Source organism: Pseudopipra pipra, chromosome 2 (assembly GCF_036250125.1).
Source record: "Pseudopipra pipra isolate bDixPip1 chromosome 2, bDixPip1.hap1, whole genome shotgun sequence".
In the NCBI taxonomy this organism is placed as follows: Eukaryota; Metazoa; Chordata; class Aves; order Passeriformes; family Pipridae; genus Pseudopipra; species Pseudopipra pipra.
In genome coordinates this window covers 62,130,121-62,158,042 of record NC_087550.1, presented here as the reverse complement: position 1 = coordinate 62,158,042, position 27,922 = coordinate 62,130,121, and the positions used below count along the sequence as shown (strand labels likewise).

Genomic DNA, 27,922 nt, shown 5'->3' with positions numbered 1-27,922 from the left:
AAATGCTAAGTCAGCTTTGGGTCTCCATTCTGATCATATGTACTGTGAAAATACCAACCCAGAATTTAGGCAAGCAGCACAATATTACCTTTAAATGAAAAAGGAACAGAAAAACATGCTTCTCTTTTCGTATTTAATTTCTTAGCCATCACCTATTCTATCTTTACAAACAGCACTTCAAGTAAAAAGCATTAATTTTAATTGTAGTCCCCTCCTCTAAAAAAACACCCCAGTAATAGCAGAAAAAAACACAAGGCTTTTAGACAAACAGGTTTATAAGGTTTATTTTCCATTGCACATACATGGATTATATACAAGTTAGTAACATAAGTTACTTCTTAATTTTCTAAAAGATTGTTACAGCAAACACTTGCCATTTCAAAACATCAAGTCAGAAATCAATCTAAAAAGGTAAATATGACAATATTTTAAAACAAAAACAAATTGCACTTGGTTAGGGAGAGTCAAATACAGGTTTGTCTATATGCTGTAACAAACTATATAGCAGGTAATATTACAGTTAGAAGTAGCTCTTGCAGTCCATTTGTACATTAATAATTCTTTTCAATTTTACTTATTTAAAAACTGGTGGATATTTCAAAGACTTCCTCCTCTTCCTAGTATTCAAGATTCATCACGTGAAATGTACTAGCAACTAAGTCTTTATACAATTGCTATTCAAATATAAGAACACCACACCTGAAAATAAGGAAAAAACTAAAACATATTGATTTTACATGTATCATGAGATGAAAAGTATGGAAGGTGTTCAGCAAGAAAGCTCTGTCCACTACTTACATAAAAGAAGATTTTAAAAAATAATCACTGCACACAATACAAAGGGTGGGGTCATACTGTAATTTTTAAGTCTCCTGTAACAGTAATATTCCTCATTACTGTTCACAGATGAGCGTTTCCATAGCAAACCTGTTCTCAAAGTGTCGAATCTTTCGGCAATTGGCGGCTTCACGCTTCTGAATTCCTGTGGTATTAGTAAAGAACAACAGAGGGGAAACAGAAGAGGGGGTGAGGTACATCAGAGATATAATGGTTTAACATTTGCTATGATAAGATGTCACCAGAAACCGAACTATCCCCTTTCAACCCACCCCTCAGAGAAACACACACCGGCACACATTCAGACGTAGAGATTCAATAAGCAAGCAACAATCCTGAAGGTGTGGTGAACCAAACTGCAGTACCCAACCTGCCCAAATCCTACGCTGGCTAGTTTTTAACTCAGATCAGTTCCCAATCTCCCTCTCTCTGCATCTGTAAAAATGCTTGTGGGAATGTGAGAGAGGGAACAGCAAAGGAATAAACAGCTATAGGCAAAAAAGAGTGGACTTGTAGTATTTAAACATTATCTTGGAATTGTACAAAGAATTTAACTAAATTTTAGCCAAAACAATGCTCACTGTCAACCTATGCTCATCATTTATTACTACAGAATAAACATACTGAGCTTTTGCTATGAAGACCTTTTCATTTTCAAATGTTTTTCTAAATTGTTTTCATAAAATATATTTCTTCTCCTTGTTTTCCCAAGCAGTCAGGTCCAACAATATGACTAAAGCAATCAAACTGCTTTGGTGTACACCTGCCCACCACACACTCACTAACAACAACAGCAACCAAAAAAACCCCAAACAATCAAACAGCAGAAAAAACAACCAAAAAGCAAATCTGAGTAACATTTAAATGAAAATTTTAAGGCAATATTTAATAGCTTGTTAAGACTCTTCCAAATAATGTTTTTCAAACATTTTCCATGAAGAAGTACCAACCACTACAATTTTCCTGTGAAGATAACTCTTATTCACATTTCACTGGTGCAAACAGGAAACCATGGAACAATTTTTAATGACAGGAAAAACCTGCAATTCTGTACTTGGACTACAAGGCTATAGCTTCTCACATACTAGAGGGTCTGTCTTTGATTTTGGGTGGGGGTGGGTCAAGAAACAAGATTAAAGAAGAGTATGAATGAAAGGCTGAACTCCAGAAAACAAGCCTGTGTGCACACATACATTTTGGCACCCCTGGCTCACTGGAGCCTTGAGCACTTTTGTGCAATGAAGTGACTTATTTCCATACCTACACAAGAAAAATATCAGCTGTACTTAGTCCCACATAGCAACTACTGCAATAAGCAACCCTTGCTTTAATTAGAGTCGCTCCTTTCAACAAAATCAAGCCTACTTACTGAACTCAAACATCACTGAACATTTTGCCAACACACAAGATTGCAGGAGGAACACTTACCTTTCATGGCTTCTTTGCGCTGTAGTTTATAGGTTTCCTTGCCACGGCAGAGGCGGTAAATAAAGAATCCCAGCTGATCCACGTTTTCAATGCGATCAGTAACGATCATCTGTTCATGAATCAAATAGGACTGAGGCAAGTATGTTCCAGCCTGTTGAACAGAAATATAACAGCTCTGTCAAAATCCACCTCTTCATGGTTTAAGTACACAAGAAACACTTTGTAATGTTTTTCTTTAACATGGCTGTGACATATCTTCTTTGAATTCTTTCAAAAGATCTATTACCCATGCAATTTTATTCTAAATGAGCAAGCTTCACTACACTACGGAAATACATAATGATGATATTCAAAAAAGTCACAAAACTTCCATCGATGCATACATCCACCGCCCTCCTGCCACAGTGACATCAGCCTTCGGCAGGTTTTCTTCCAGGTGTGCCTATTGTCACAGATCAGTCCTGCACTTATCATCCAAAGTTTTCAGTTAATACATAACGGCCCAACAGACCTCAGTGGGAATGACTCCTAGGTAGGAGCTGGCAGAAGCATGATCTACACGGAGAGACTCTTGCTGACGAAGCAGCCCAGCTATGGTGTACTCCAGCTGCAGTCCATGGGGTTGGGAAGCCTTGAACTTATTCATAGCATGGGTCACAATTCTCAAGCCAAACCCTAGATGAGACCATCTAGCCACGTAAGTTATTATGGTGACTCCCAGAATCGTTTATTTGGAAAGGTATTAGAAAGCCATGGTGATACATCAGGTGTTTCATGGCAATACACTAAAAAAGGGAAGAGCCATGACAACACACAAAGGCTTCTCAAGCCTTTTCTAATCCCTTCAGTGTTATTTTGCATCAGATGAAATGATGGAGGAATTCTGCTCTGTGCACAGCTCACTGTACACAGCTGAAGATGCACAGACTTAGCTACCAGCCAATTTCTTAATACTACCACTGGTAACTAATCATCAAATTTTAAAAATATTATTTCATTTAAGAAATCCTGTTAGAGTGGTTCTAATTTATAGCACTAGAGAAGGTGTTCCTTGCTTTCTAAAAATAGAGTGACTGCTTATTGTGAAAACATATTCAGCTTCTGTGGCAAAAGATGGTTCTATGTTTTATTGACAATAAACAACTTGAAATTTCCATTGCAAAACAAGAATATCTTGTCACCTCCAGTGACATGTTGAGAACATCATTAAATGCTATTCTCCTCAGTAAATAAAGGACTGCATAAAATTCACTTTAAATTACAAATATTTTCTTCAGCACACATTGAGGAAAACAACAGCAATTTTTTTTCTTTAAGTAAGAGCTTAAAAAACGTCATTCCCCCAAATTATCCCACTCGTTATTTTTTAATAATTAAATCACTGTAAATTCCTGTATCTTAACTCCTGGTCTCTCGACTTTCAGGAGAGAGCCCTAAGGGAGCTCCAGAGCAAAGCAGCAGCACAGGGCACTGGCAGAGTGCGCAGCAGTGCTGAAGACTTGGGGGACAGCCTGGAGGGACACTCCTGGGCTCATGCCCTCCAAATCACAGGACTCCCCCAGCCATGTCCCAAACCAGGAGGAGAGGAAGCTCAGTGCAGGAATCTCCTCTGCCCAGCTACCGCAGAAGCAATTATCCAGCACTGGGATCCAGCACAGCCGCAAATATCGTCATCTTTGAGACATCCTGTGCGTCGTGTACAGTTAAAATTAGCCAGTTGGCTCAACAACGGGAACAAGGTGGATGAGCAAATATACCTGGGTTTCAGCCTCGTTTCCCAAAGAAAGCAGGCCTTTCATGCCTGCACATTCAAGCAAACTGTATCAATATACAGAAATGTGGCTCTGAAAGCTAAAATTACAGCTTTTCTTAAAAAACAAACCAGCCCAGAGAACCTCCATTTTCATAAAATGCCCTCTGCATGTAGTCACAGCTCATTTTAATGAAACTAGCGCATCAATTTCATACATTTTTTCCTGGTGCAACCAGTGTCACTGCAGGACAGTTTTTGCTCACTTTGTGCATCGGCAGCGTAGTTTCCCAAATTTCAGTCACAAAACACTTAGTCTGATTTTCTGCGACATCTAGTGCCCACAGCTTTTTGTTAATACAATGAGAATTAAACAGATGTCTCATAAAATTAGGGCACTCATTGTTGGGGACACTGATCAAAACAGTTTGCTTTTGCACAGATTTTCAGTTAAATGCATGATGCCTTGTAAACCAAGCATATTTGATTTGGTACTAAAGACAAACTAGGAAACTAAGAGAAAGTAAAAAAAAAATACGGGGTCACTGAGTTTTACAGACACCACATTATCCTTACATACAGGAAATGAAAGTGTGGTTAAATAGCCAATCTCAAAATAGGCAGCAAAAAAGCAGCAGAGGACTTACTTGTGAAGTAATTTTTCACATGGAATTTATTTATATATACAAACTACTCAGAAACGGCTAAAATGGTTCCTGGAGTCCTAATTCCAAAGCCTTTTTTTAAAGATGCAAACCCAAAGATGATGTAACAGTTCTAAATTTAAAAAGCCCAGTAAAATAAAATTTAAAACACTCTCCCCAAATCTTAAGACACAAGTTAATCAGCTCTCTTCCCCATCTGAACTGTTTTGCTGTTCTGTGAAGAAACCAGAAGGCTCAAAACCAAGGTAAATACTATTTAAATCTGCATTAAAAGCATACATACGTAAAAGTTAAAAAAACAAAGAAAAATTCATATTAAGTTAGTAAGAAACCCCATTAGATTATCTGCTTTGGCCTCCCTAATTTCACAGGCCATTATGTTTCACCCTGTTACCACGACTAACAGAACAGTGTGTCCCTTTGATGGTGACAAGTGAGGCAGCAGCAGCACTGTAAGTCCAGCAGTAGTGTTCAATTATCAAACCCTGCCGGGAAGTGTTTAGGAACTCCCACAACGTTATACTGAAAACTCATGTTTGGTTGTTCAGCAATTGTGGCATCTCAGTCTTTCGCATGGTCTTTGTTTTTAAGGACAACAAATCTTGTTCTGAAGGTCTAGTGCTCACAGAACCAGGAATACGGCCTCTTGTTTAGACTGGCTTTGCTAATCATACAACCCCACATCCTGATCACTCCTACAAAACCTCCCTGCAAACAGGAAGATCCATCTTAAGGCTGCTGGAAGTCTCATGAATTTCCATCACACCCAAGTGCCACATCCAATTTCCCTGCGCATACACAGGAGATCCAATATGCCTCACGTACATCACCCTCAAGCCACTGGATCAAAGTAGGGACCAATCCTAGGGACCAGTTCTTTAAACAAGGCCCATGTTAAAAGGATTTCCCAGTCATCTGCTTCATTCCTCTCATCTAACCAGTCTTAGTCCAGCACATACATGCTCTGCAGAAATTTTAGTCACAATAGATTGTAAATTAAAAAATACATAGATTACTATCAAATAATCCAGGTATACCACATTTACACAATTTTGTCAGCCAAATTTACAGCATCAAAAAATAAAATCACATTTGTTTGCCTTCCTTTGAATTAATAATTCCTTCATGATTGTAGATCATTAACTAAGTAGGTTATAGACTCTTTTTCTCTTTGCAAAGATCTCTAGTAATCAGTTAACTTTCTAACATATGTGCCTTGTGCAAATGTCAGAGTTCTGCAGAAGGAAAAAATAAAAAGGAAAACATCTACTTTTTTCCTGTCTTAAGAACAAATTATTATATTACTAACTTATAACTATACCTTGATATTGATGAGCAGCTCCAGGAAATTTTTTGGTGGCATAACAACTGAAGTGTTCAGAGGAATCACATAGCACTTATCCAGGCTAAGGTCAAGATAGGCAGTGAGTCTCTGTTGAGAAATATTTATTTTAATCAAAATAACAAGAACATCAAAATATTGACATACAGATCTTGTTGAAATACTGTTGTCTCATGCAGTTCTTCAAATTATTGTTTTGTTCACTATAAAGTCTGTCCAACAACTCCAATTTGAGAGTAGGTAAATGCATAATTATAAGACAGCCTTGATGAGAGTTTGTATCTACAACAGGGATTTGGGCAAGCCAGCAGGCAACAAGTAGCTCAAATGCACTACAGCAATGAAACTACAAAAGTGTATCTGAACTGTTACAGAAATAAGTACAGTATTTATTTATTGCTAGTGCCTGTATTTTGAAACAACAGGGCAAAAGCCTTGCTCCAATCTCCCTGCTTTTATATTTTGTTATAGTCTAAAGGTGCCATTGTGAACAAAACACAGAAAGAAAAAAATACCATTACAGATAATGTATCAAAAGTCCTTTTATTTTCAAAAATACAGCTGACTTGATGGGTTAATGAATTATTAACTTTATATAGTACCTGAATTGCAATTTTTGCCATTATTTGATAAAAAGCTGAGGGAATTATCCTGATGAATCCTGTAGCTCTGTTCACTGAGCTGTGTTTCACTGCACCTGTTCTTGCTAAAGAAGACATTATATCTAGCTGCTGAAAGCTCTGAGGCTGGGGATGTATATAAAATACTGAGCACCAAGAGCCCAACAGTCAAAATAGTACAGGACAGCAATCGTAGGTGCAACTAATCTCATTACATGGAAGCAAGTGTTGTACCTATGGCAAATGACCATAACAGCAAGGCCTTTATCTTACGGAATCAAAAAGTAAATTTCTAGTATTATATTGTTCTTACTCACTTCTTGGATGCTGCTTTTTTTTTTTATTTTCCAGTTTTCCCTCTTTAGAGTCTTTGTGCTAACTCTTAACAGATGCTCCCTAAATATATTCAGAAATACTTTTAATTACATAGCTCGAGCAAGCAATGTTTTCCTCTAAATCTGGTTATGAATATTTGATAGATAGCGCTTGTTTTGCCTGAAAAACTTTAAACTCGGAAGTTTGCATTAAAAAAAAAAATAGGACACTTCCCTATTCTTCTTTTTCAGCAACATCTTCAAATATTCACAGAAATTTAGCTTCCTGAAAACCAGGTGTATATTTCATTGCCATGTATCAGCTCCAATCAGGTGGATACAGAAAAGGAGGGCTTCTAATTGTTTCACAGCTGCTGTTAATACTAAGAGCTGTAGGCCTGTCAACTGCCTTAACAAAAATTTATTACCATGATTCCTATCAATCAAAGTTATTTCTTCAAAAAAGGAAGAAACAGCTAAAAGTGCTTTGATACTCTAGTTCAGTGCCTCTAGGAATCATAGTAGCCTGTGGTGCACAAAGAAATTAAACTTTGGCTAGGCTTCCTGTGGCATCTGGAAAATGAGCCCTCTTCCACGGTCGGTCAACTTGTCATTTCCTTCCCTTTCTGCTGCTGCTTTGGGGTTTTGAGCCATGCTAAGAGAGCACCTCTGGGGGTGCTTGAACACACCTCATGACATGAGATGCAATCAGCCCCTGCAAGCTGACCTCAAAGTTATGACAGCCCTTTCCAAACTTCCCTCGGAACCACAGCAGTTGGTCAAATTCTGGCCCAGTGAACTTCACCAAGCAAGAAGTATATTCTCTTTACTTCCTCATACTAAAGAAAGGAAATAGGTCTAAGACTTTTCCCATTCTTAAAAACAAATGATGGTTTAGTTACTACCTCATGATGATTGAATAATGCTGTACTTTGTATGCCCAGTTAATAATTGCTTGCAGCCTGCTGCTTATCAAAATATTTCTGCTGCCTCCTCCACCCTTCATTTTCCCCAACCACAATAATTAGGGAGTACATTTATCAGGATGACTGAAGGGCAACATTTTTCAAGTTTTAAATGCTTTAAACTTCTTCAGAAATATTTCTTACCCGGTGGAAGTCATGGACTATATCAGCAGGATCACTATCAGCAAATTCAGGGACTGGCACACTGATAAACTCAACATCTTCTTCCTCCAGGATCTGAATATTTTGCTCAATCGTGTGGTAGTGAGCACGCTGAGCCTCTGCCCCAGCCTCAGGTAAACTTAAGCCATCTTCAATGTACTTTATTCCGCAGAAATACACATCACCCTGCTAAAAATAGTTAACAACCCAGCAACAAAAGCATCAGTAACCTAGAAGATTAAAATTAATATATTCAAAGCACTGCGGAGAAAAAAAACTTGTTGGAGTAAATGAAATTTTTTCCTTTTAATTTGATTCGTACACCAAAGTAGGAGCCAGTTGCTATCTACAACGGGACCATGGCTAAAACTTTGATTGTACTCAATCCAAACAGAGTTCTTCCCTTGAATTCAAGGAAAACAGGATCCCATAAGCAGGTTCTTAAAGTCTAGTCTTACATGTGTTTTTAGAAAGACAATGAAGTTCCTACATCTATATCCATATTATTAAATTATGATCTAACTGTACAATTTAAAACTGGTCATCCAAATCACCTTTAAAAAGCAAGTCTAACTCTAAATTTAGTCCTGCTTGCAGCAGAGGGTTGAACCAGATTACTTCAAGACTTTTCTGCCAATCTCAATTATACTGTGAAGTTGCTTAGTTTTACAAGACTTCAAAAGTTTTGGAAGAAAGCTTCCAAAATAATTTTTTAACAATTTTAAAAGACAAAATGGTAATAAAAAGAAATTAAAACAACCAATTTGTGTCTTTCTGTCACAGTACACATGGCAAGTTGTCTAAGAAAAGTGTAACATAAAGTCCTGAGTCAGAGGAAGTCATATACCAAAATTATAGGCCAGATAGTTTTAGAAATATGCAACTTATGCATATGCACATGCCATCAATTTAAAGTTTTGCATTAAAAACATGTCTTCAGTGCAATGTTAGCTCAACTCCTGAGTGCTTCCTTCAACCCAGATCTGACTCACAGACAAGTACCACAGGTTTGAATTAAACAGCACTTTCAATTTCATCTTACTGGCGTGTGAAAGGTGGAGCAGCCCAGTGCATTAGAAATGCAGCACACCTTCAGCTACTCAGCTTCTTAATCCACCAAGATACACTTTGCTGTTTAGGCATCATTTGCAACACCACCGCTCCTCTGTAAATTTGGTTAATGTGATAGCCAAAGAGACTACAAACTGCAAATTCAGCTAGAATTTCTCAAGTTTAATCACTTTGCCTTCCAGACAGCAGCTACTAAAACGGGGAAAAAACAACCATCCTGGTATTAGGGACAAGAACAAGAATTTCTATCCTATGTGCACTACCAGTGGGCTAGAGGGATTCATGTTTTGCTTACACTCTTCCCTTTCTGACTCTGTGATCTTGCAATCCCAGCAGTTTCTGAAGCAGGGAGGGTGTGCTCACACCACTTGGGCAACAGCCCAGTACATCCAGCACTGCCCACTGGCAACTGCCTGCAAGGGAGACAATGTTTAACTCCGATCTCCCATGTTTTAGGTAAATGCTCCATTTCCCTGGCACCACTGCCTTCACAGGGCTCCTCTTGCAGCAGTGCCATTTGTTAGAAGACGGAAAATACATTTTGTTAGAGATCTAATCTTGTCAGCGCGGATTCAACTTGACAGAGCATGTTTAACCACGCTGACTGCAATTTTCCCAAGTCCCCTGCAGGGCCCATATTTCTTTTCCCTGTGGAGGCTAGGAGAGAGGAGAGTCACTGTATTGCTTTGACAAGCAGTCCCTTTCCTGTGCATTAGCAGTACCATATGTGTTAGGAAACCTGGGATCAAACAAAGGCTTTCAAGGGGTTAAACCACCTCCAACATTTGGCACTGCAAAAGAGGAATGAGAGCAGATGAAAATCTGGGACACCACTGGGGTTCACAAACCCAAGTCCTATTTAGATACAATCTTTTCTCTGCAAAGTAAGGTTTTCAAAAATGCTGCTCCCTTTTATTTGTCAGTTTCACTTCCACCCTCCTCTGCTGATTGATAACTTCAGAGCAGGCCTTATCCCTGGCCTTTAGAAAAGCTGAAGTTTTGGAAAGAGAAAAAGATTTTGTTCCTTTGGTTAGTCTGCTGCTCCTCTTCTCAATGTAATGCAGAAAAACAGTCTGTTACTCTGCTTTCCACAGAGGAAAACACAACCCTCTCATTACAAGTATGTGACTTACCTGGAATGCAAAATATTTGTACAGATAGGCACCACCCAGGATCACACCAGCCAGCATAAAGGCCAATCCAAAGCACATGCACCAGCACCAGGCCCTCCTCTGCCCAACAGGCACAGCATCCTCAGGGTCCTGCAAGGTATCAGAGAGGGACCTTCAACACACTGTTCCCAAGACAGGTATGAGAGCAGATGCTTCAGGCCCAGCAAGTACAAACACTGCATCCACCAGAAAAGGCTGTATGTACTTTATCAAAATTGTTTGGAAATTTATTGTATTTGGCAAAGTTTAACACAGGTCTATTTGAGTTGAGGTTTAGTAAAACTTGTACTATCAGTCACTTTTAATGCTATTGTGACTAAATCAGCAGACTAAAGAGAAAAATAAAACAAAATCTCCCCAGATACCTAATAACACACAGTGAGCCAGCTATTTCACAGACCGTAGACAGAAAAATATCCATTCTCAGGCAACCTCCATGCAACAACAGCAGAGTGAGGAAGTCAATTCAGAAAGGTCAGATTCTTCTTTACCTCAGTATATGCAACTTAAATTAACCCGAAGAACCAACAAAATATCAAAAGTAATAAGAGCAGCAGAATACATCCTTTCCTGTGTTGTTCTGTCAGGTCGAAAGAGGCTTTACCACAGCTCGGCTGGCAGAATGGTAAAAATGGGAATGAAAAAAACATGCTTTGTAAGCTGTTGTTAAAGAAGCTATCTGCTCTAAGACAGCATTTGCCGTGCCTCTATCTTCTGTTTGTGTAATACTAAAGGAATGACAGGATGTTTCCCCTTTGGGGCACTAGTTTGCATAACCATGCAGTCCCCATAGGCATCCTAAGCAATAAACTGCTGCTTGCAAAATCTTTCCTCTATCAGCCACATTACAATGTTCTTTTCTCCTCCAAGTGTCTGCATAACTCACACCCAAAGAAAAAAAGAAAAAAAAATAAAATCCAACTTTGATTCACCCTGTTCCAAGCCATGATAATCCTGGGAAAATATCCGAATTCAAATAAATACAAAGAAATTCATTACATCTTTGCAACCAAAAAGCAGTAGCATAGAATGATGATCAGGGCAAAATCATTATGACCGAATGAATAAAAAACATCACACCAGAAAACTGAGGAAGAGTATGAGCTTGAGAAGGCTTAGCTATGGTTGTTAGTCAGCGTTCTGTCTCATGGTTTTGGGTTTTTTGCAGTATTTGCTAATTTGGATGATTTCCCACTTGAACAAAGTTGTGAATGTAGTCCTCATGCTGTCTTGGTCCAGTTAGGAAGTAATTCCCCTTATCTGAGGACACCAAATGGAGAGAGGACCCCTCCTGTAAATGGTGGGAGAAGGTGGCACTTCCTAAGAATGACTCATCCCAGCTATCCTGGAGAGGAAGAAGTGGGAGGTACTTACTTCTTTTCACTGATTATAGAGGGAAATTCCTTGGTTAACAAATTAGATACCTAATTCATATGCAGCTAAAACTAAGTGATGTGAAACCCACCTTTACAGTACGCTGAAATTATCTTTTATACTGAAGTGGCAATGCAGCTTCTTCGCCAAGCAATGGCTGCCAAAATCTGATTAAGAAATATTTAGAGTCAAACTGAAGATATTTCACAGATTTTGTTTTACGTTACCTTGCTAACTACTGCAGTAAATCAGATTGTGAAATCTCCATCTTTGGAGGTTTTCAAGACTCAACCAGAGAAAGCCATGGCTAATCTTGCTTTGGCAACCATCCTGTTTCTAAAGGGAGGCTGGAGCAGATGACTTCCAGAGGCCACTTCCAACCAACATTTCTGGGATACATTACAAGACAAAGTGAGATTGGCAAGAAAACATTTGCTGTTGACTGAAAAGGGAGAATGTAAAGACAAGTAACAACTCTTTATAGGTTTTACATTACTAATTATTTAAGGAATTCAGTGTAAAAATTACAGGATTTCTAGCTGCCTGATTTTTAACCTGGTTGTTTGCAAAGACTGAGAACAGGACATAATACCCATGCTAATCTAATTAACTCTCAGGTCAGGTTGAGAGTCACTGTGGATTCTTCTATAAATCATCTCAATTATAAATCTAAACCAGGTAAATCAAGGATTTTTATGTTGCCCTGTATCATTAGGTAACTATTTCCCTAGATACTTCAAAGTTTAAAGGACACTCCATTGAAACTTTTTAAAATAGCTGTCATTTAAACCATTGTAAGTTAATGTCAGAAAAAGGGATAGCAAACTGACTGTGGGATACAATGTCAAAATATTCCCTAAAACTGAGTATAAAGATTATCTTTATCCTTTCTCAGTACTGCTTTTATCCCACACACCCTTTTTATCTCCAAGCAGAATTATCCACTAGCGGAATAACTGCCTTTTCCATTTTTACATTATTTTGTAAGTTCAGAAACACTAACAAACATGCATTTGGGAAATGGTGCAGAAGGCATACACAGTGTGAGCACCTACCTGGAAATTGGGATTAATGATAGATTAATTTTACAGAGGCCAAAAATAATCGGAAAAACAAGGTAACTTTTACATTTCACCATGCCAGAAGAAACCTGAAGGACAAGTTTATCAGTATTCCAATGTAAATAATTTTGCTTTGATGTATAAGATGACAGGTGTAAACAACAGGTTTAATACAACTCTCTTATCCTTTACCAGCAGCTAAATGTTATCATTATTATTTCTGAAAGAATCCCCAGCGGTGGCACGTCAATCTATTTTGTATTTGTAGTTGCCTATTGCACTGATTTGTCTCCAGCCTACTGAAAACAGTCCATGGAATTAAGAACAAGAGTTCAAGCCCAGTTTAGGCTCTTGCTTAGGAGAATGCATAAGAGCACAGCACCTCATTACAGAGAAAAACTAAAACTGACAACACTGAAAACACTTTATGCTACTGAAAGAGAACATAGGATTGATTTCCTAATCTGAAAACTAAGTATATTATCAAGCAGTTTAAGACCAGCTTAAATTAAAATATTATAAATAACCTACTGAAGCTAAATTATACTCATATTAGTAGCTGCACCATGGCTAAGCTCTCTAAGCTTTTGTATTGTTGCCATGACAGCTTAGTTTGGGCTGTATTGACCCAAAAGAATAATCTGTCCCTTGCTATATAAATCTGACGCTCTGCACTGCAAGAGAACAAAGTGCAATGGATGCTCACCCTCCTTCCAGGTAACTCATGTTCTGAAAGAAAACACATTAAGTGAAAGCAGATTCCCAGTAAGAGGGACAGTGCTGAATTAGCACTTCTCCCCACATGGTTACAACTGTCATAGAGCACAACGTGACATTGCAGCCTCACTGGCTAACTTTTCTCTAGGCCAGCTTTCCACTGACAGAGGAATCTGACAAAAGAAAGCCTCATGTACTTGAGGTGAAGACTGACCTCTAAAAATATGCCTCACTACTTTTGTAAGCAGCAATAATTAATCATTACTGTTATGGTCCTTTTCTTTCCCCTCTTCTTCATTCCTGCCCTGTGTACTTTCAGCTCCCTCATGAATCCTCAGTCTCAAGATGATGCCACAGAACTCATCTTTTCTGATGCAAAATGCCTTAGGAGAAACTGGATGCAAGCCCAAAACTGGCTTGTTTCCCTTGATGAGCTGATTGTTCTAATTGGAAAACATTTGATTAGCCTATTTCCCATGGACGAGACATGAAACAGAAGCATCTCTCTGCCACTTGATCACTAAATACTACAGTGTTAAAATTAAATGGTTCAGAACTTCCCAAACTCAGTAGCTTCAAGCTCTGCAGGAACAATTTTCCTGCAGATAGAAAATCAGAAGTATTAAATTCTGTATTATTTGAGACTAGCACGATTCATATCTAGAGTCTTCTCACAAGGAAGTTACTGCAGTTTTCAGTACAGATCCCTTCATCAATGACCACAGTAGGTAATGTCAAGCTGCTCTGTCTTGTTGCTGAAACCATTAAACACTTTGCAGATGGACAGATGATACCATAAACTATTTACCAAAGCACTACTCAACTATAGAGAGTTCTTCACAAGAACATCTTTAAGATAATTAGCATTAAGTGTTCTGCAATAAGTTAAGAGAAAAAAAAGTTAATACCCCCCTTAAACATGCAAACATTAGCAGTTATTAATGGCTACTGGCCATATATGCTCTTGCTCTTTGCAGTTCAATTTTAATGCTACTTTTTTCTTCGTTAAATAAATTCTGAATTTCAGAATGACCAAATTCATGTTTGGGGTAGTATGGCAAATTTATTCTAAGAAGCACCAATACTGAGCCACAAATATGTATAATTAGACTTGGTAATTACTTAGATTTTCCCCTTGTGGCTTTTTCTACATAGTGGAATATAATTGTTTTAACATTATAAAAGTAAAGCAGTCTAAAAACTTACAAGGCATATGTCTAGTTCATATTAAAATGAGTGAGATTATCAGACCTTGTTCCTTTGCAGAAATTAAGGACACATCAATGATATGATAAAAAAACCAATTATGAATCAGTTAGGTAAGAATTCACCTAAACCAGATATGATGGATAATATGTTGTGGGAAGTCCAGAATACTGTATGATTGCTGAACAGCTATGTAAAAGATAATGTCTCAAATTTAAAAATAGATACGATAGCAATAAAAATAATTTTGTGAGGGGGAAATGTCTTTGAGAACCAACACACAGTCTTTGATCCACAGAGAAACCAGATGCAGAGTATCACTATTACACAGTGATTATGCTGGCTACAGCATAATACAAAATGTTCATAATTATGCATGTGAGAATAACATCTTTTTTTTAATATATATATGTGTATATATATATATATATATATATATATATATATATATATATATATATATATATATAAACACACATATAAAAGCTTACAGTTAATGTGGGTAAAACTGCCTGGAAGCTGTTCAGTTTTCTTTTGAGGTCCTTTGTGTGCCACTTAGCTCACATGGATTGACAGAATACAGTGGAACGGACTGAGCTTCCTAAAGCCAAATATTGACCAACTGCAGCTTTCATTAGTGGAACAGGAAAAGGGAAGTTAATAATGACTCCCTAAAAGTGTTTTTTAATGAAAGTCTTGAAAGAAAATATTGCCCAATGGCTGTATAAACTGAGTGCCGTTGGTCAGGCTTGCCTCCTGACTTGTAAATCTGACATCTGTACAAAAGACAGTCCATTTAAAATGAACTTAATTATGGAAGAGCTCTGCATTCCTTCGATGGCATTCCTGCCTAAAGACTGCTCTAAGCCTGGTATTCTATTTATTACTTGTTGCAGATGGGAAATTAAGGCGGGCTTTTGCAAGACTCCTCACTTGGCAGATGAGGCAAATCTGGAAGGCCATAGTAGTGATCTGCCTCTCAAGCAGTAATTTTATGCTAATAAAATCAAATTTAAATTTTAAGTATAATGATCTTTTAACTTGCCATTTGGAAAAAAACACTCTATATACAATAGATGGTTCAGAGATTTCTCGCTTATCTGGCAAACAAGCTATGCTTGTTTATGTGCAGTTGAGATCTGAACACTGCAACCCTTCTGTGGCAGCACTGCCAGTTCCTCTTCTGTCACAATGGACAGGGACTTGTCCATCTGGCCAAAGGCTCTCTGTCTGAAGAATAGCATGAAAACCAGACCTTAGTTCTACTGCTGTTTGCTGTAGTCACGTAGCCTGAAACCCCAAGGATATTAATTAGAATTACCTATTAGGCAGTTCATACTATTAACCTCTTCCTGTATTTCTAGTATCTGTATATGGTCTTTGAAATAATATTGTAAATACAAAATCTGTATTACAGCACTAGGATATCCAGAAGTGAGAAGAAAGTACATTCCAAGAGTTTTACCAAGTTCAAAGTCCAAGGTCATTTTCATATTACTTGAATGCTACTTTTCATCAAATGATGGGGGAGTTTTATGAAAAATGAGGTATCTGTCAAATGACTCATTTCGTGGTTCAAACATCATAACTATAACAGAATAAAAACATTAGTATAAGCAGCAGCCAGCTCAAAATCGTCTTAGAAGGGGAATCAGCGCTGATGGGTTGGAACGGAGCTGCAGCTGCATGTATTGGGAAAGACAGAGGTGAAGGGAGATCAAAAATCAGAATGCAGGCAAGAGAAGGGGAGGAGGAAATAAAACTAGAGAGAAACATGGTGGAAAATGAAGAGTTCAATTTCTCTGCAGGAAGTAAAGGAAAATTACAACTGTAAAGTGAATGTAAAGGACATGAATCAGCAGTTCACCCACAGCCATGTGATAGAGGGACAACCAAAGAAATGTGTCCTGAAGAGTAATCCTGCAACTGAGTTATCCTGATTTACCTAAACACTGCCTTCATTTCTGACAAAAGAGACTGCAAAACTTGATGGCAGCCAACAATTAAAGAGGATGGGTAAAGAAGGAAGAAACCTATAACTATTTATACTGCTGCTTTGGTTAAACTTTGGAGTAGCGCTAAGAGTAGTCATTGCTAGCTTTGGTCTTACACAAACTAGAAAGTGGCAGGGGGAGGGGAAGGAAGGCAGAGTGTGTGTGACATGCCCAGACACACTTAAATGGCCTGAAAGTTCTGTCCCTGTAGACCAGGCAAGGACTTTCTTCATGCACATGCACAACTTTTGGCTACATCCTTGAACCAGGCTGTCTACAACAACCGTACAACCAACCACACACACTGTATTTTACTGTTTTTTTCAAACTGTGTTCCCCTAGATTGTTCCTCTTCTCTGTCCAGTTCCAAGATCCACCAACTTCCTTCTCTTCCCACCAAACCTAGTGGTTTCAAGTCTTCCTATAACTTCCTCCTTGTCCTGTGTCTATGCCTCTTGTATCTTTCCCCACCCCAAAGCAGAGTTCTCCAGTCTCTGCCATGTGCTGAGTAACTGGGCACACCTTGTTTCCCTTTCCTCCTTTCATCGCTGCCACAAGATAAACCATTCACCACATCAGTGTGCTATGCTCTGGTGAAGAGGAGCTGGGCTGTGGCCACAGAAGTGCTCTGTACTTTGACCTGCTGCACCAGCCAGCACTCCTGTGCCTCTTTACTATAAATGCTCAGGGGTCAGGACTGCCCTCTTTTTTTTTCTGTACAGAGATTAGTACAACAGGATTTTAATACCCCCTTACACTCCTTCTGAACATGAGGAAACACTTTTTTTACTGTGAGTGTTACCAAATGCTCACACACAACATAGAGTGTTATACAAATGCTCAAATGTTACCACAATCACCCAGGGAGTTTGTGGAGTCTTCATCCTTGGAGATATTCAGAAGCTGATGGGACCGAATATGGTCCCAAGCAACCAGCTCCAAGTGGCCCTGCTAGGTGGGGGGAGGGGGGGGGACAGGTGACCTCCAGAGGCCACTTCCAATGCCAGCCATTCTGTGACACACATCTATAGTTTTTAAGTAACACTCACACCATACAGGGTAAGGATTAATAAACAACCTTAACCACTGGCTTCATTAAAGAAAAAATACCCTCCAGGACTGCTGTGTCTGTGCTAGACAAGCAAAAAAGCTCCCCATATACTTAATTTTCTTTGCTTTGGGGTTTTATCATTCTTCTGCCATTTCCACACCCCCCATATGAAACTTCAACAAAACCTACATTTGGAAAATGTCTTGTCTTTAAGTGTCTGGATGCTGAACACAAAAGTTCTTGTGCCACTGACAGTCAGAGAAATCCACAATTGCCACTGCCCCATACTGAATATAAAGAGTTTTCATAAGCTTGGTTAATGAAGAGGTGGTGGAAGTCACGTTTATTTATATGATATAATAATGTTGCTGAATTTATCTATACATTTTCATTAACTAGGATGCTGGAAATTTGTTCTGCATTCAATACCTATTTTTCTCAAGTATTTTAAAAAAAGAGAAGAGTTCTGGTGCAAGTTTGCAAGTCATAGACCAAAGCATGCAGGTGAAAGCTTGCACACATATCTGGCAAGAGGTGCCTGAAGGATGTTTATTTGTTTTAAACAAAAACCCTCAAACCAAAGAGGTCATATGGGACATTTTTCAGAATGCATTTTGCTTTCAGAAAACAAAATCACTACACTCTTTACGGTTATAGCATGTCAAACACGGCATTTCATTAAACTGTCCAAGTCTGAAAAACACTTCATTTTTAAACATCGCAAAAACCAACCCTTTCCCCACTTGCATTCTTTGACTTACAACTGACTTACATTCTCCTGTTCTTATAAAAACTACACTAAATCAATCTATAACTTTAATGCAGTATTGCTCTCATCTTTATCCTGAATTAATCAATGTTTGAAAACAGGAACTTAGAAGGCTCCTATTGCACTTAAAATGGATCAATACTAAATTATCTCTTTGACCTTGATTGTTCTAGTTCCTGTCTCTTCCTTATCCTGCTCACTTCTTTTATCTGAAATTTCTCTGCTTTTTTCCTACAACTGCCTGAATCTCAGACATCAGTGTGATAGAACACCATGTGGATTTAACCTAGATTTCTCTCAAGGCTATTTTCCCAAGCGGCATTGGCTCTTTCACCCAAGAGATCTCATTAGCATGCACATATGCGCCACTGAGCCTCAGAATTTAATAACTCTATTCCCAGTTCAGCCACAGATGGTATGTCATCTCAAGCAAGTTACAAATGCTGTGTCTCAGTTTCTCTTAAAAGCAGAATCCAGCATCACAGAAACCACTTGTGAGGTTCGTAGTCCAGCCTCTTCCTCTAAAGGAGGGTGGACTCTGAAGCCCGTGCACGTTGCTCAGAGCTCTTGTCCAGCCAAGATCTGAAAACCTCCTAGGCTGACACTTCAAAGTTTCTGTGGGTAACCTCCTCAGAAGCATTCAGTTCTCCTCAGACTGAAAAATATTTTGCTTATACCATTTAGAGGCTCTCCTTTTTCAATTATATGACCACTGTTTTTTCAGTCACCTCCCCAGGTGTTGGGAGGCTGCTGTGACATCCCCCCTGCAGCAGTTTCATCTCCAGGTTGAACAAGACCCATTCCCTTGGCCACTCCTCACAGGGCATACGCTCGACCCTCTGACCATCGTGGTGGCCCCTTCTGGACTCGCACCAGTTTGTGACTGTCTTTTTTGGATCAGAAAGCTCTCAGCCTTCAAAGATGCCAATGACTTGTGCCCAGTTGATGGTCCACCAGAAGCCCTCGGTCTTTCTCAAGCTTCCCAGCCAGGTGGTCCACTGCCTGTCCTGATGGAGAGAACGAGTCTGCTCCAGGTAGAGGACTCTGCATTTGCATTTCTTATTTCTGAAACTCAGAGATTTTGTTCAGCCCATTACTGTAGCCTATTGGTGTTCTTCTGAATGGGAGCCCCATCTTCAAATAAATATACCCTGCTAATACATATATTAGTGAATTAAGATGTATAGTACCTGTACGGCAAGCAGAGTTCTCTGAGTGGAAACCATTCTACATGCAAATACAGAATAGCATTTAATTGTAGCACTTAAGAGTATCAGCACAGAAGAGCTGATCTTGAAAGGCTTATATTTAATTATGCCCTCTTTCTAGGAAAAACTGTTGTAACCAACTGAAGGGCTTCACTGCAATTAGACTATTCAAAACCTGAGGTGGAGCATACACTCCAGTGCCGAGCACCTGGCTGCATCACACTCTGCAGAATCACAGATCCTGGCCATTGTTCAAACACCTCACGAAGAGAACTTCACAAAACTCAAACTCTAGGCAAGATAACTCATCACCTTCTGCAGCAATCTCAAAAGGTTGTGTTTGGCCTCCCACCCTGCACAGGGTACTGCATTTTCAAATGCATAAGTGCAAGGGTTTTCTATTTCTATGTAGACTTTATCTTTAAAATAAATAAATAAATAAATAGATAAATAGGCCTTGGTGATTCAGCAACTATACGCGATCCACCCCAGAGATCACAGACTCCTCTCAGTTATGATCTCCCCAGCATATTCTTTTTCCATAGTCATTCCACTGTTTCATTCTACCCTCAAAGGAGCAGAAAGCTGCCATCAAAAGCAGCTGTTTGCTGAACCCTTGAAAGAAGAAAACCACAAATTAATCCAGGATTTGCATTCAAGGAACTCTACTCTTAAAATGCCTGTAGGTTTTATTTTTATGTGTGTGTGTATATATATATATCAAATACTTAATAATATATAAATCTTATAAAAATATTTGTATACACATACTGACACTATTATATGGAAAGGACAAACCAGATATCAATTTATTTTTTCCACAATCTCTAACATAACTGTTGGGCAAATATTACTTTGCCATTTTTTGATGGTGAATTTTGCTTGTAGATGACACTTGGATCACTCAGAAAGGACCTACGTTTCTCTGTATGTCCATTGTTGTCCAAACCCTACTTAGGCCACGTCATGTCTGCCACAAAACCATTTCTGACTTCACTGCAGAGCTTAATCTCGTTAATTATCTCATTCCTTTGGTTTACCACATCTGTAAAATTAGGACAGATATCCGAGTTTTATAAATTAGCATGCTTTTCATCTGTAGATTCAAAGTAATTTCCACTGAGGATAAAAAGCAGTACATAAATAGTAAGAAAATGAATGTTGTATTATACGTACAGATCAGGAGAGTAAAAGCAGATAAGACTAACCTTTGTCAGCATAAGGGGGGATGGGGAGAAAAAACAGGGGAAAAAAAAGGAATCCGTGCAACAGCTAACAAAACATATAATTACTTATCCCAGCTGTAGTTATGTTTTAAATATGTCATAATGTTTTTGGAAGCACAGAATAGAGAACATTTAAAATTACTAGGACTTAAAAATGCAGTATTTGCTTTTGAAGATATTTCCTGAGAGTCATAGAGAAGACTATTTTCTTTGTATGTAAGCTATTTGGTGCCTGTAGCTAGTGGCTACTGGACAGAAAATATGTATAATGCCAACAAATATTCCAAAACTGCAACTGCAGAAGAATTAACTGAAAACATTACTGGAGGTAAGTATGCTTACCATTGTCATACTGTCCCCAAAAGACCTTTAGCATCAACATTTATTAAAATGCTGATAAGAAAAAAAAGGGAAAAAACCCATGCAAATAACAAAAAATATAATTTATGTAAAAACAAAACTGTTAGATTACACTGGCAACTGCAAATGTTTCACTAAAACACTTAACAGGAAAACAACATATACACATTATATTTTGAAATTAAACTTTTCTTGAAATAGATGTTCATATTTTGGATTAAATATTCATTATAATGGAAGGAGTTTAAATCATTTCCCTTGAAAATACTGTTGATTCCAAGAAAATTTTCTTTCAAATGTTTTTCACAGAAAAGCTCAGCATTTCATTTTGACCCACATCTTCAGAAATTAACTAATTTAATTTGAGCTTTCCCACTGAACAGAACTTTGGTTCCAACAGCCACTTAAGGGGTATTCTTCACACTACACAATGTTAATATCCAAACTAGTTTCTTGGAGCTTATCAGAAAGACAAGAGTATTGCAATACAGAAAGACAGGAGTGAACATAAGAGGAGTAATTATGGCATTTACTATAACATTACAGTGCAGGGTAGTTTTTCTAAATATCGCACTATATAAAGCTTCATCTAATTACAGACTTTTCCACATGACAATGTTAAGGGGAAAAAAAGTTCTCCAAATGCATTTTTAGGGCAATGGGCCTCAGCCAAGACAAACTTTGTTAATCTGGAAAGAGAAACTATTTAAAACTGCATAAAGTATTTGTGTTGTCTCTATAGTCATCCCTGCACTGAATTCACAGGAGCTGTAAGGTACAGCCATCAGCTCCTGCTCAGTCAGCCAAAAACGCAAATGATACAAATAACTGACGCAGCAGTTATCACAAAGGTCTAGTATTAAATATCATTCTTCTGGAAAATGGTTGTATTTCCCAACCAAGGCTTTGTATTTGTTATTCAGGTCAGGAAGTTATGAGAAACAGAAAAGGAAGTGAGATACAGAACATTGACAGAACTCCTCTGTCCTACAGGTTCATTTCCATTGCTGGGGGGATGGGGGATGGCACAAGCTCTTCCAGATCACTTTTTGAACTTCTTAGCTTCTAATCCCAAATTCTGAAACTCACTTAAAAATAGCAAGAGATTGTCAGAGGAGCACCACAAACCTTTAAAGATCTTGGTTTTTAGTATCTCTCAATGGCTGGCAACCTCTAAGGAATAGTTCTAAGAGCCAAATATCTCAAGATCACAGTTACCTTTATTATCAGGAAGCTGTACTACTTAACCAGTAGCAACTGGTTAATGTAAAAGGAGATGCAGGCAATGACATCAACCACAAGGCTTCTTTTCTTATGAAGAGTTCCTCATTAACAACACAAATTTTGTTCAATAAACTCAATTTACCCTAATTTATGTTTGCGGGTATGTAAAAAGTCAAATGAAGGAACAGAACCCTGGGTATCCTTGTGCCTGAAACTGGAAGGTTTTTTCATCTCTGGTTTGATGGGTTTCCATTAAAATCTTAGCAACGTCTGGAAGAAGAAGGGGGAGAGAATTCAGTTTGTTAGGATTTTTTACTTCTGGTCCTCCTTTAAATAACCCACAATGCTCTGACATATAGCAGAAGCTGCTTAGTTTAATGACCTAGTTGCATCACAGAAAATACACGAAAATACAAAGACTGCTCTTTCCCCAATGGCGACTGGTGAAAGGCCTATAGAAAATTTGGCTACAGGAAGCCTATAAAGGGAATAAGGAAGCTCCTCCAAGAAAAAAAGAAACAAAAAACAAAAAAACCCCAACCCTTAACCATTTAACTACAGACACAGCCCACTGCTTTTCTGACAGCAAACTAATAAGGAAATGACTATTTATTTATGTGTGTGCACTAACATCTGTAACATATAAATATGTTATATAGTACTTATATATAAACTGTAAAGTTAACATCCTTATTTCAGAAACATCTAATACCAATTACATAAAATCTAAGGAGTTTTCTGCATAGCAAAATAGTGCTTATCAGTTGCTCAACATATTTCCCAGGTGGATCCCCTCACTCTGTGTTAAAAATGCCTATTTTAGTACGCTTCAGGAAAGACTAAGCTAAAGTGAAAAAAAAGATTAATTTTAAAGGTTGGAGTAATAATGTTCTCATAAGGAATAAATGCAAAAAGCTGCTGCTTTTAAAATTCTTAATATTTACACTTTCACATTGAACTCTCTGCAGATAAGAGTTATCCAAAGGTCAGCTCCAGTACGTACAGGTGAATCCGAAGCTTCCCTGCCCAAAGCTGTATGCGATAAAGATGCACTGCATTGAGCGCCGAAAGGAAAAAATATAGTTTCAAAATGTTGCCACCTACTCCAAACACAGAAGGGAGCAACAGCCTGAGAGCTATTGAGGGCACAAAGATCTTCAAGGAGGGCTTAATCTATTGAATGGACTCTGCAAAACGTCTGATGATTTCAACTATGCTCAGAACCATCTTTGGCTCTCCAAAGATCTATTGTAGGGAGAAATGTTAAAATACCACACATTGTTTGTTTGTTGGGAAACTGGGTCATAAAATACCCTACTGTAAAGACAATGAGCAAAGTGGAAAATTAAATGTGGCCTGAGAACCTTCACTAAGAGTATTCTGTATTTTGGTCAAGAACTGTGGCATAGAACTACCATCCCAACGTCAGTGAGTGAGTTTTAATGGCTGCCTACAGTAAGTATGGAGACACTTTCAAAACACACCATGTAATACTGATGATTTATGCAGAGACAGGATTAGCACTCTTGATTTTTAAACACCTCTTAAAGTAACATACTCCAGTGCATAAGACCATTGCCTTCTGCAAAAGCTTTTTTTAAGCTGTTTTCCCATGACACATCCTCTACTATTCTTGCATCTTCTTCTCTTACCTTCCCTAATTTATTTCCTATTAGTATCTGCATCAGAGGTTACTGGGCAAATTTTGGCAAGATCAGAGTATTTCTATCTACATTCATCAGCACATTTTGGTTGCAAGCACTCTTTAATAAGTCCTTGGAAGATTATGTATTTGAGTGTAATTCTGTGATGGCAGAGTTGCAGTCTTCAAGACATGGTGCTGGAAAAAGCAGCAGAAAGAGACTGTCAAAGAACTAGCTCAAAAGCTCGTTCCATTAATTTTTATTTTCTGGACATTTCAGAGCATTTTTCTGTTTTCACTAATATCAACTGGTTTACTAAGATCTCTTGCTCAAATCTTTGGTAAGTTTTTGATAATAAAACTCTAAATGTACAATTCTGCTGATCCTCTTCCACTCTTACGGTTTTCCCTTTCCTTCAGTCCAGAATGCCTCACAGGACTGTCTTCATAAAAGAAAGCTTCATAAAATGTTGTTATATTTTTCATGTTTACAGTTGCAATCCAAATCTATTTATTTTCCTACAGAAACCATGTAGGAGAGGGAAAAACAAACGTCCCATATATGCTGTTTTGGAGATGTGACTTTTTCAATCCACTAGAATTCACTCTTCCAATATACATTTCCACACTGCCTTCAAACCTCACTTTTCCAGCAATGAAGTGATATGAATAATACATCTGTCAGATGTAGTTTATTTCTCCCCTTTCCTCCAAAGAACTGCATAGGCAGCTGAAGTTGTGGAGCGGCAGAGGCAAGATCTGTTTCTAATGCAATTATATTAGAGAAGGCAAAGTCCAAAGAGCGTATCTTGCACTTACCTCAAAGGTATCAAGTTTTACAAGGGCACTCAGTTCCTTTTTTTTCCCCCCAAGATCTGAGAATAAACTACCAGAGTTGAAGAACCATATACCTCTAGAGCTACATGACATAATTTGTTTCACTATTGTTAATCCTGCATGGATTGCACAGCCTTTTTTACTGAACTACAGATGACACTACTGTACTCAGATATACTTTTATTTATGCTCCAAAACACATAATCTAAAAAAAAACTTAGTCAAGAGAATTTTGCAAACTGGTAGGTGTGGGTCTGCAGTTCTGCAGAGAAAAGACAGAAATGTGTCAAGGAGAATGTCAAAGACTCGATGTCCCTTAGAGCATTCATCTGCTTTTCGAATTTTCATCTGTGCTGAGCGTCCACTCCTAGCATTCTATTTTAGGACTGGTTTAAGCTTTGTTAAGGCACGTTCATCCCCTGACAACAGTACAAGAACTTTTAAGTAGCTACCGTGAGACCAGACCACCTCTTGACCTGGTTAATAAATGTTTACAAGTCTCATTTCTAGGCAAGGAAAGCAGTACTGAGACCCGGGCAAAGTTAAGGCAGATCCTGTACCTCATCCTCAGCTGCAAAAATTTACAGCTCTGCGTTAAGGAAATCATATTCAAATGACATGCTTCCGTCAGCATCTGGACAGGGTCAGCAGGATTTGTTCCCTAGTGTACAATTAGCCAGATGTATTTTGTTTGTTTAGCAGTAGGAAAAACAAGCCCAATTTGGTAGGCTGTCTGGAAACAAACATCATCCAGGGTAGGTCTGGATTCCCAGATAGTATGAAAACCCCATGTTCTGAAAAATGTAGCTTGTTTCTCCCTTACGTGCTTGGTGTTAAACTGACCACCAAACTTGGGGTCAGGAACTCTACAGCTCAATCTGGGCTCAGGGAAGCCATGACTTTCTAGAGAATGGCACTCCTGCTATGAACAGGGAGCACTTAACAGATTTCCCATAATTGCAGGCAATTTGAGTAACAATACTGTCCAATCTGTTATAGCACACTGTTTTATTAAGTCTCACTTAAATACTTTGGTCAGAATTTTATTTGTAAGTGCAGTATGTTCAGTAGAGGTGTGAAATTTAACCACTTGCTGTACCAGGAAGATGTCACTAGAAACTCCTTGGTGGTTCCCCTTGGCCTTGAAATGACAATGGATTCTGCAGGTGAAGAACCTGGCCCCACAAAAATCACAGAAAAACCTGCACGAGGGCACAACTTCATACTACAAATTGTCTTCCTAGGTAGAAGTTCGCCATGAAGATTTAGGAAATTAATAAACACAGTTGCTTTTGCAGAGCAAATCTGGTAATTTACAGGCCTGATGCACAAGAAATTGTGAAAGCAAATGAAAACATCAAGACATGCTGTTTATGTGCAACTAGCCATTTTTTAAGTTTTCATTCACTTTTCAAAGAGCTTAAAGCAAAGTACACTACTCCTAATTAAGGAGTAGTTTTGATTACCAGAGCATAAAAACTGCAACCAACCCCCTTTATATTCTAGGCATTTTTGCACTTCAAAAACTTTAAAAGCCGCTGCTGTTTTGTGCTTTGTTGCTGTTTGCAGAGGGGAGGCGAAAGCAGCGCCTGGAGTTTAGGTGCTGTTTTGGGGCGGGGGGAGGCAGCTCTTTGTTCCTTTATTTAAGCCAGCGCAAGTTCCGAGGCGAAGTTCTCGGTATCGCACAACCACTAGGCTCAGCGAACACGCTGCGGCACAAGCACGGCCAAACCCCCAACTTCACCCTGGCCAAGCGCTCCCTCGCTCCGAAGCATTTGGGGCCCGGGAGCAAGCTCGCAGCCCGTCGGACTGAGCCGTGCGGCCGGGGGGGATCGCACGCGGTGGTAAGACCAGGCACGATGCGCCTTCTCCAAGCAAACCAGCTCTCATCGCCGAGCCGAGCACCGCGAGGGGGCTGAGGTTGCGGGCGGGCAGCGGGACTTGGGGCAGCCGGCCCTAAAACCCGAGTTGGCCGCGGTCCATGCGCTGTCGGAGCTAACAACAACAACAACAAAAAATTTAACCCGAACTACCACAGAGATCCCCAGAGTCAGGAGAAGCGGAGCTGCAAAGCTCGTTCCTTGTCAGCCATTTTAGAAGCGTGAGCCGAGCGGGGCGCACCGCAGCGCAGCTTTCCCCGCTGGCCCGCCCGCGGTTCGCCGCCGCGGGCAAGGGGCGTACAAAGAGCAGCACGGTCTCCGCCGCGCTCCCCTCCCCGGGCGGCCCCGCGGAGCGGAGCAGAGCGCCCGGTACCAACAGCAGCCGGGCCGGCCCCGGCGCCTCGGTCCCCCCGCCGCCCTCACCTTGCTGTCCGGCGGCAGGATCAGCACCTGGCTGTTCTCCTCCTCCTTCTTCGCAGCCTCCTTCTGCGCCAACGCGGAGTTGAACGACACCTTCACCATGGCCGGTTCTCAGCGCTCTGCGCGCAGGAGAAAGAGGACGAGAAGCAGCCCGGACCGGCGGAGCCTCGCAGGCTGTCTCCTGCCTCGCCGACCCCCCGCTGCCTTCTCTCAGCGACTGCCACCCCCGTCCCCTCGTCAGGCGGCGGAGGAGGTGGAGGAGAAGGAGAGGAGGAGGCGGTGCCTGACGGGGAGGACGAACAGAGGGGAGGTGGTGGCAGCGGGGCCTCGCCCTCTGCCCGCCCCGCCCCGCTCGGCTCGGCCCGGCCCGGTGCGGCGCGGCGCCGTGAAGGGGTCCCGGTTGGGATGGTCTGTGCTGCCGCTGCTGGTCGGTAGCCGAGGGCAGCGGGGCCGCCGCTGGGTGCCTGGCCGTGCCCCGGGCGGCATCGCCCTGGCCTCGGCGGGGAGCCCCGCGGGGGTCCGGCCGCCCAGCCCCCATCTGGCTCCTGTGCAAGGCCTGGGGGCCGGCCCGCGGCTCGCCCCGGGCCGACACGCTGCTAGCCTTGCGCTTCCCGAGGCATGGGTGGC

General features: G+C 39.9%; 2 protein-coding genes across 2 annotated transcripts in view; both read right to left on the bottom strand.

Annotated features, from left to right (window-relative positions):
* Window positions 1-27,922, bottom strand: part of RB1 (RB transcriptional corepressor 1) — a 544,421-nt gene that overhangs the window by 77,213 nt on the left and 439,286 nt on the right. The window lies entirely within an intron of this gene.
* ITM2B (integral membrane protein 2B) lies at window positions 258-27,575 on the bottom strand. The gene is made up of 6 exons (XM_064647339.1): window positions 27,299-27,575; window positions 10,288-10,416; window positions 8,066-8,272; window positions 6,002-6,112; window positions 2,266-2,416; window positions 258-982 (listed from the first exon to the last, which is right to left on the bottom strand). The coding sequence occupies exons 1-6, from the start codon at window positions 27,395-27,397 to the stop codon at window positions 894-896; spliced, it is 786 nt and encodes a 261-aa protein (XP_064503409.1). The 5' UTR covers window positions 27,398-27,575; the 3' UTR covers window positions 258-893.

Bases quoted from the DNA above. Each gene is read 5' to 3' on its own strand.
- ITM2B (XM_064647339.1), bottom strand. From the start codon at position 27,397: ATGGTGAAGGTGTCGTTCAACTCCGCGTTGGCGCAGAAGGAGGCTGCG. The intron at 10,417-27,298 runs GTGAGGGCGGCG...GATACCTTGCAG, and splicing joins TCCTGCCGCCGGACAGCAAG to GACCCTGAGGATGCTGTGCC. The intron at 983-2,265 runs GTAAGTGTTCCT...CTAATACCACAG, and splicing joins GCGCAAAGAAGCCATGAAAG to GAATTCAGAAGCGTGAAGCC.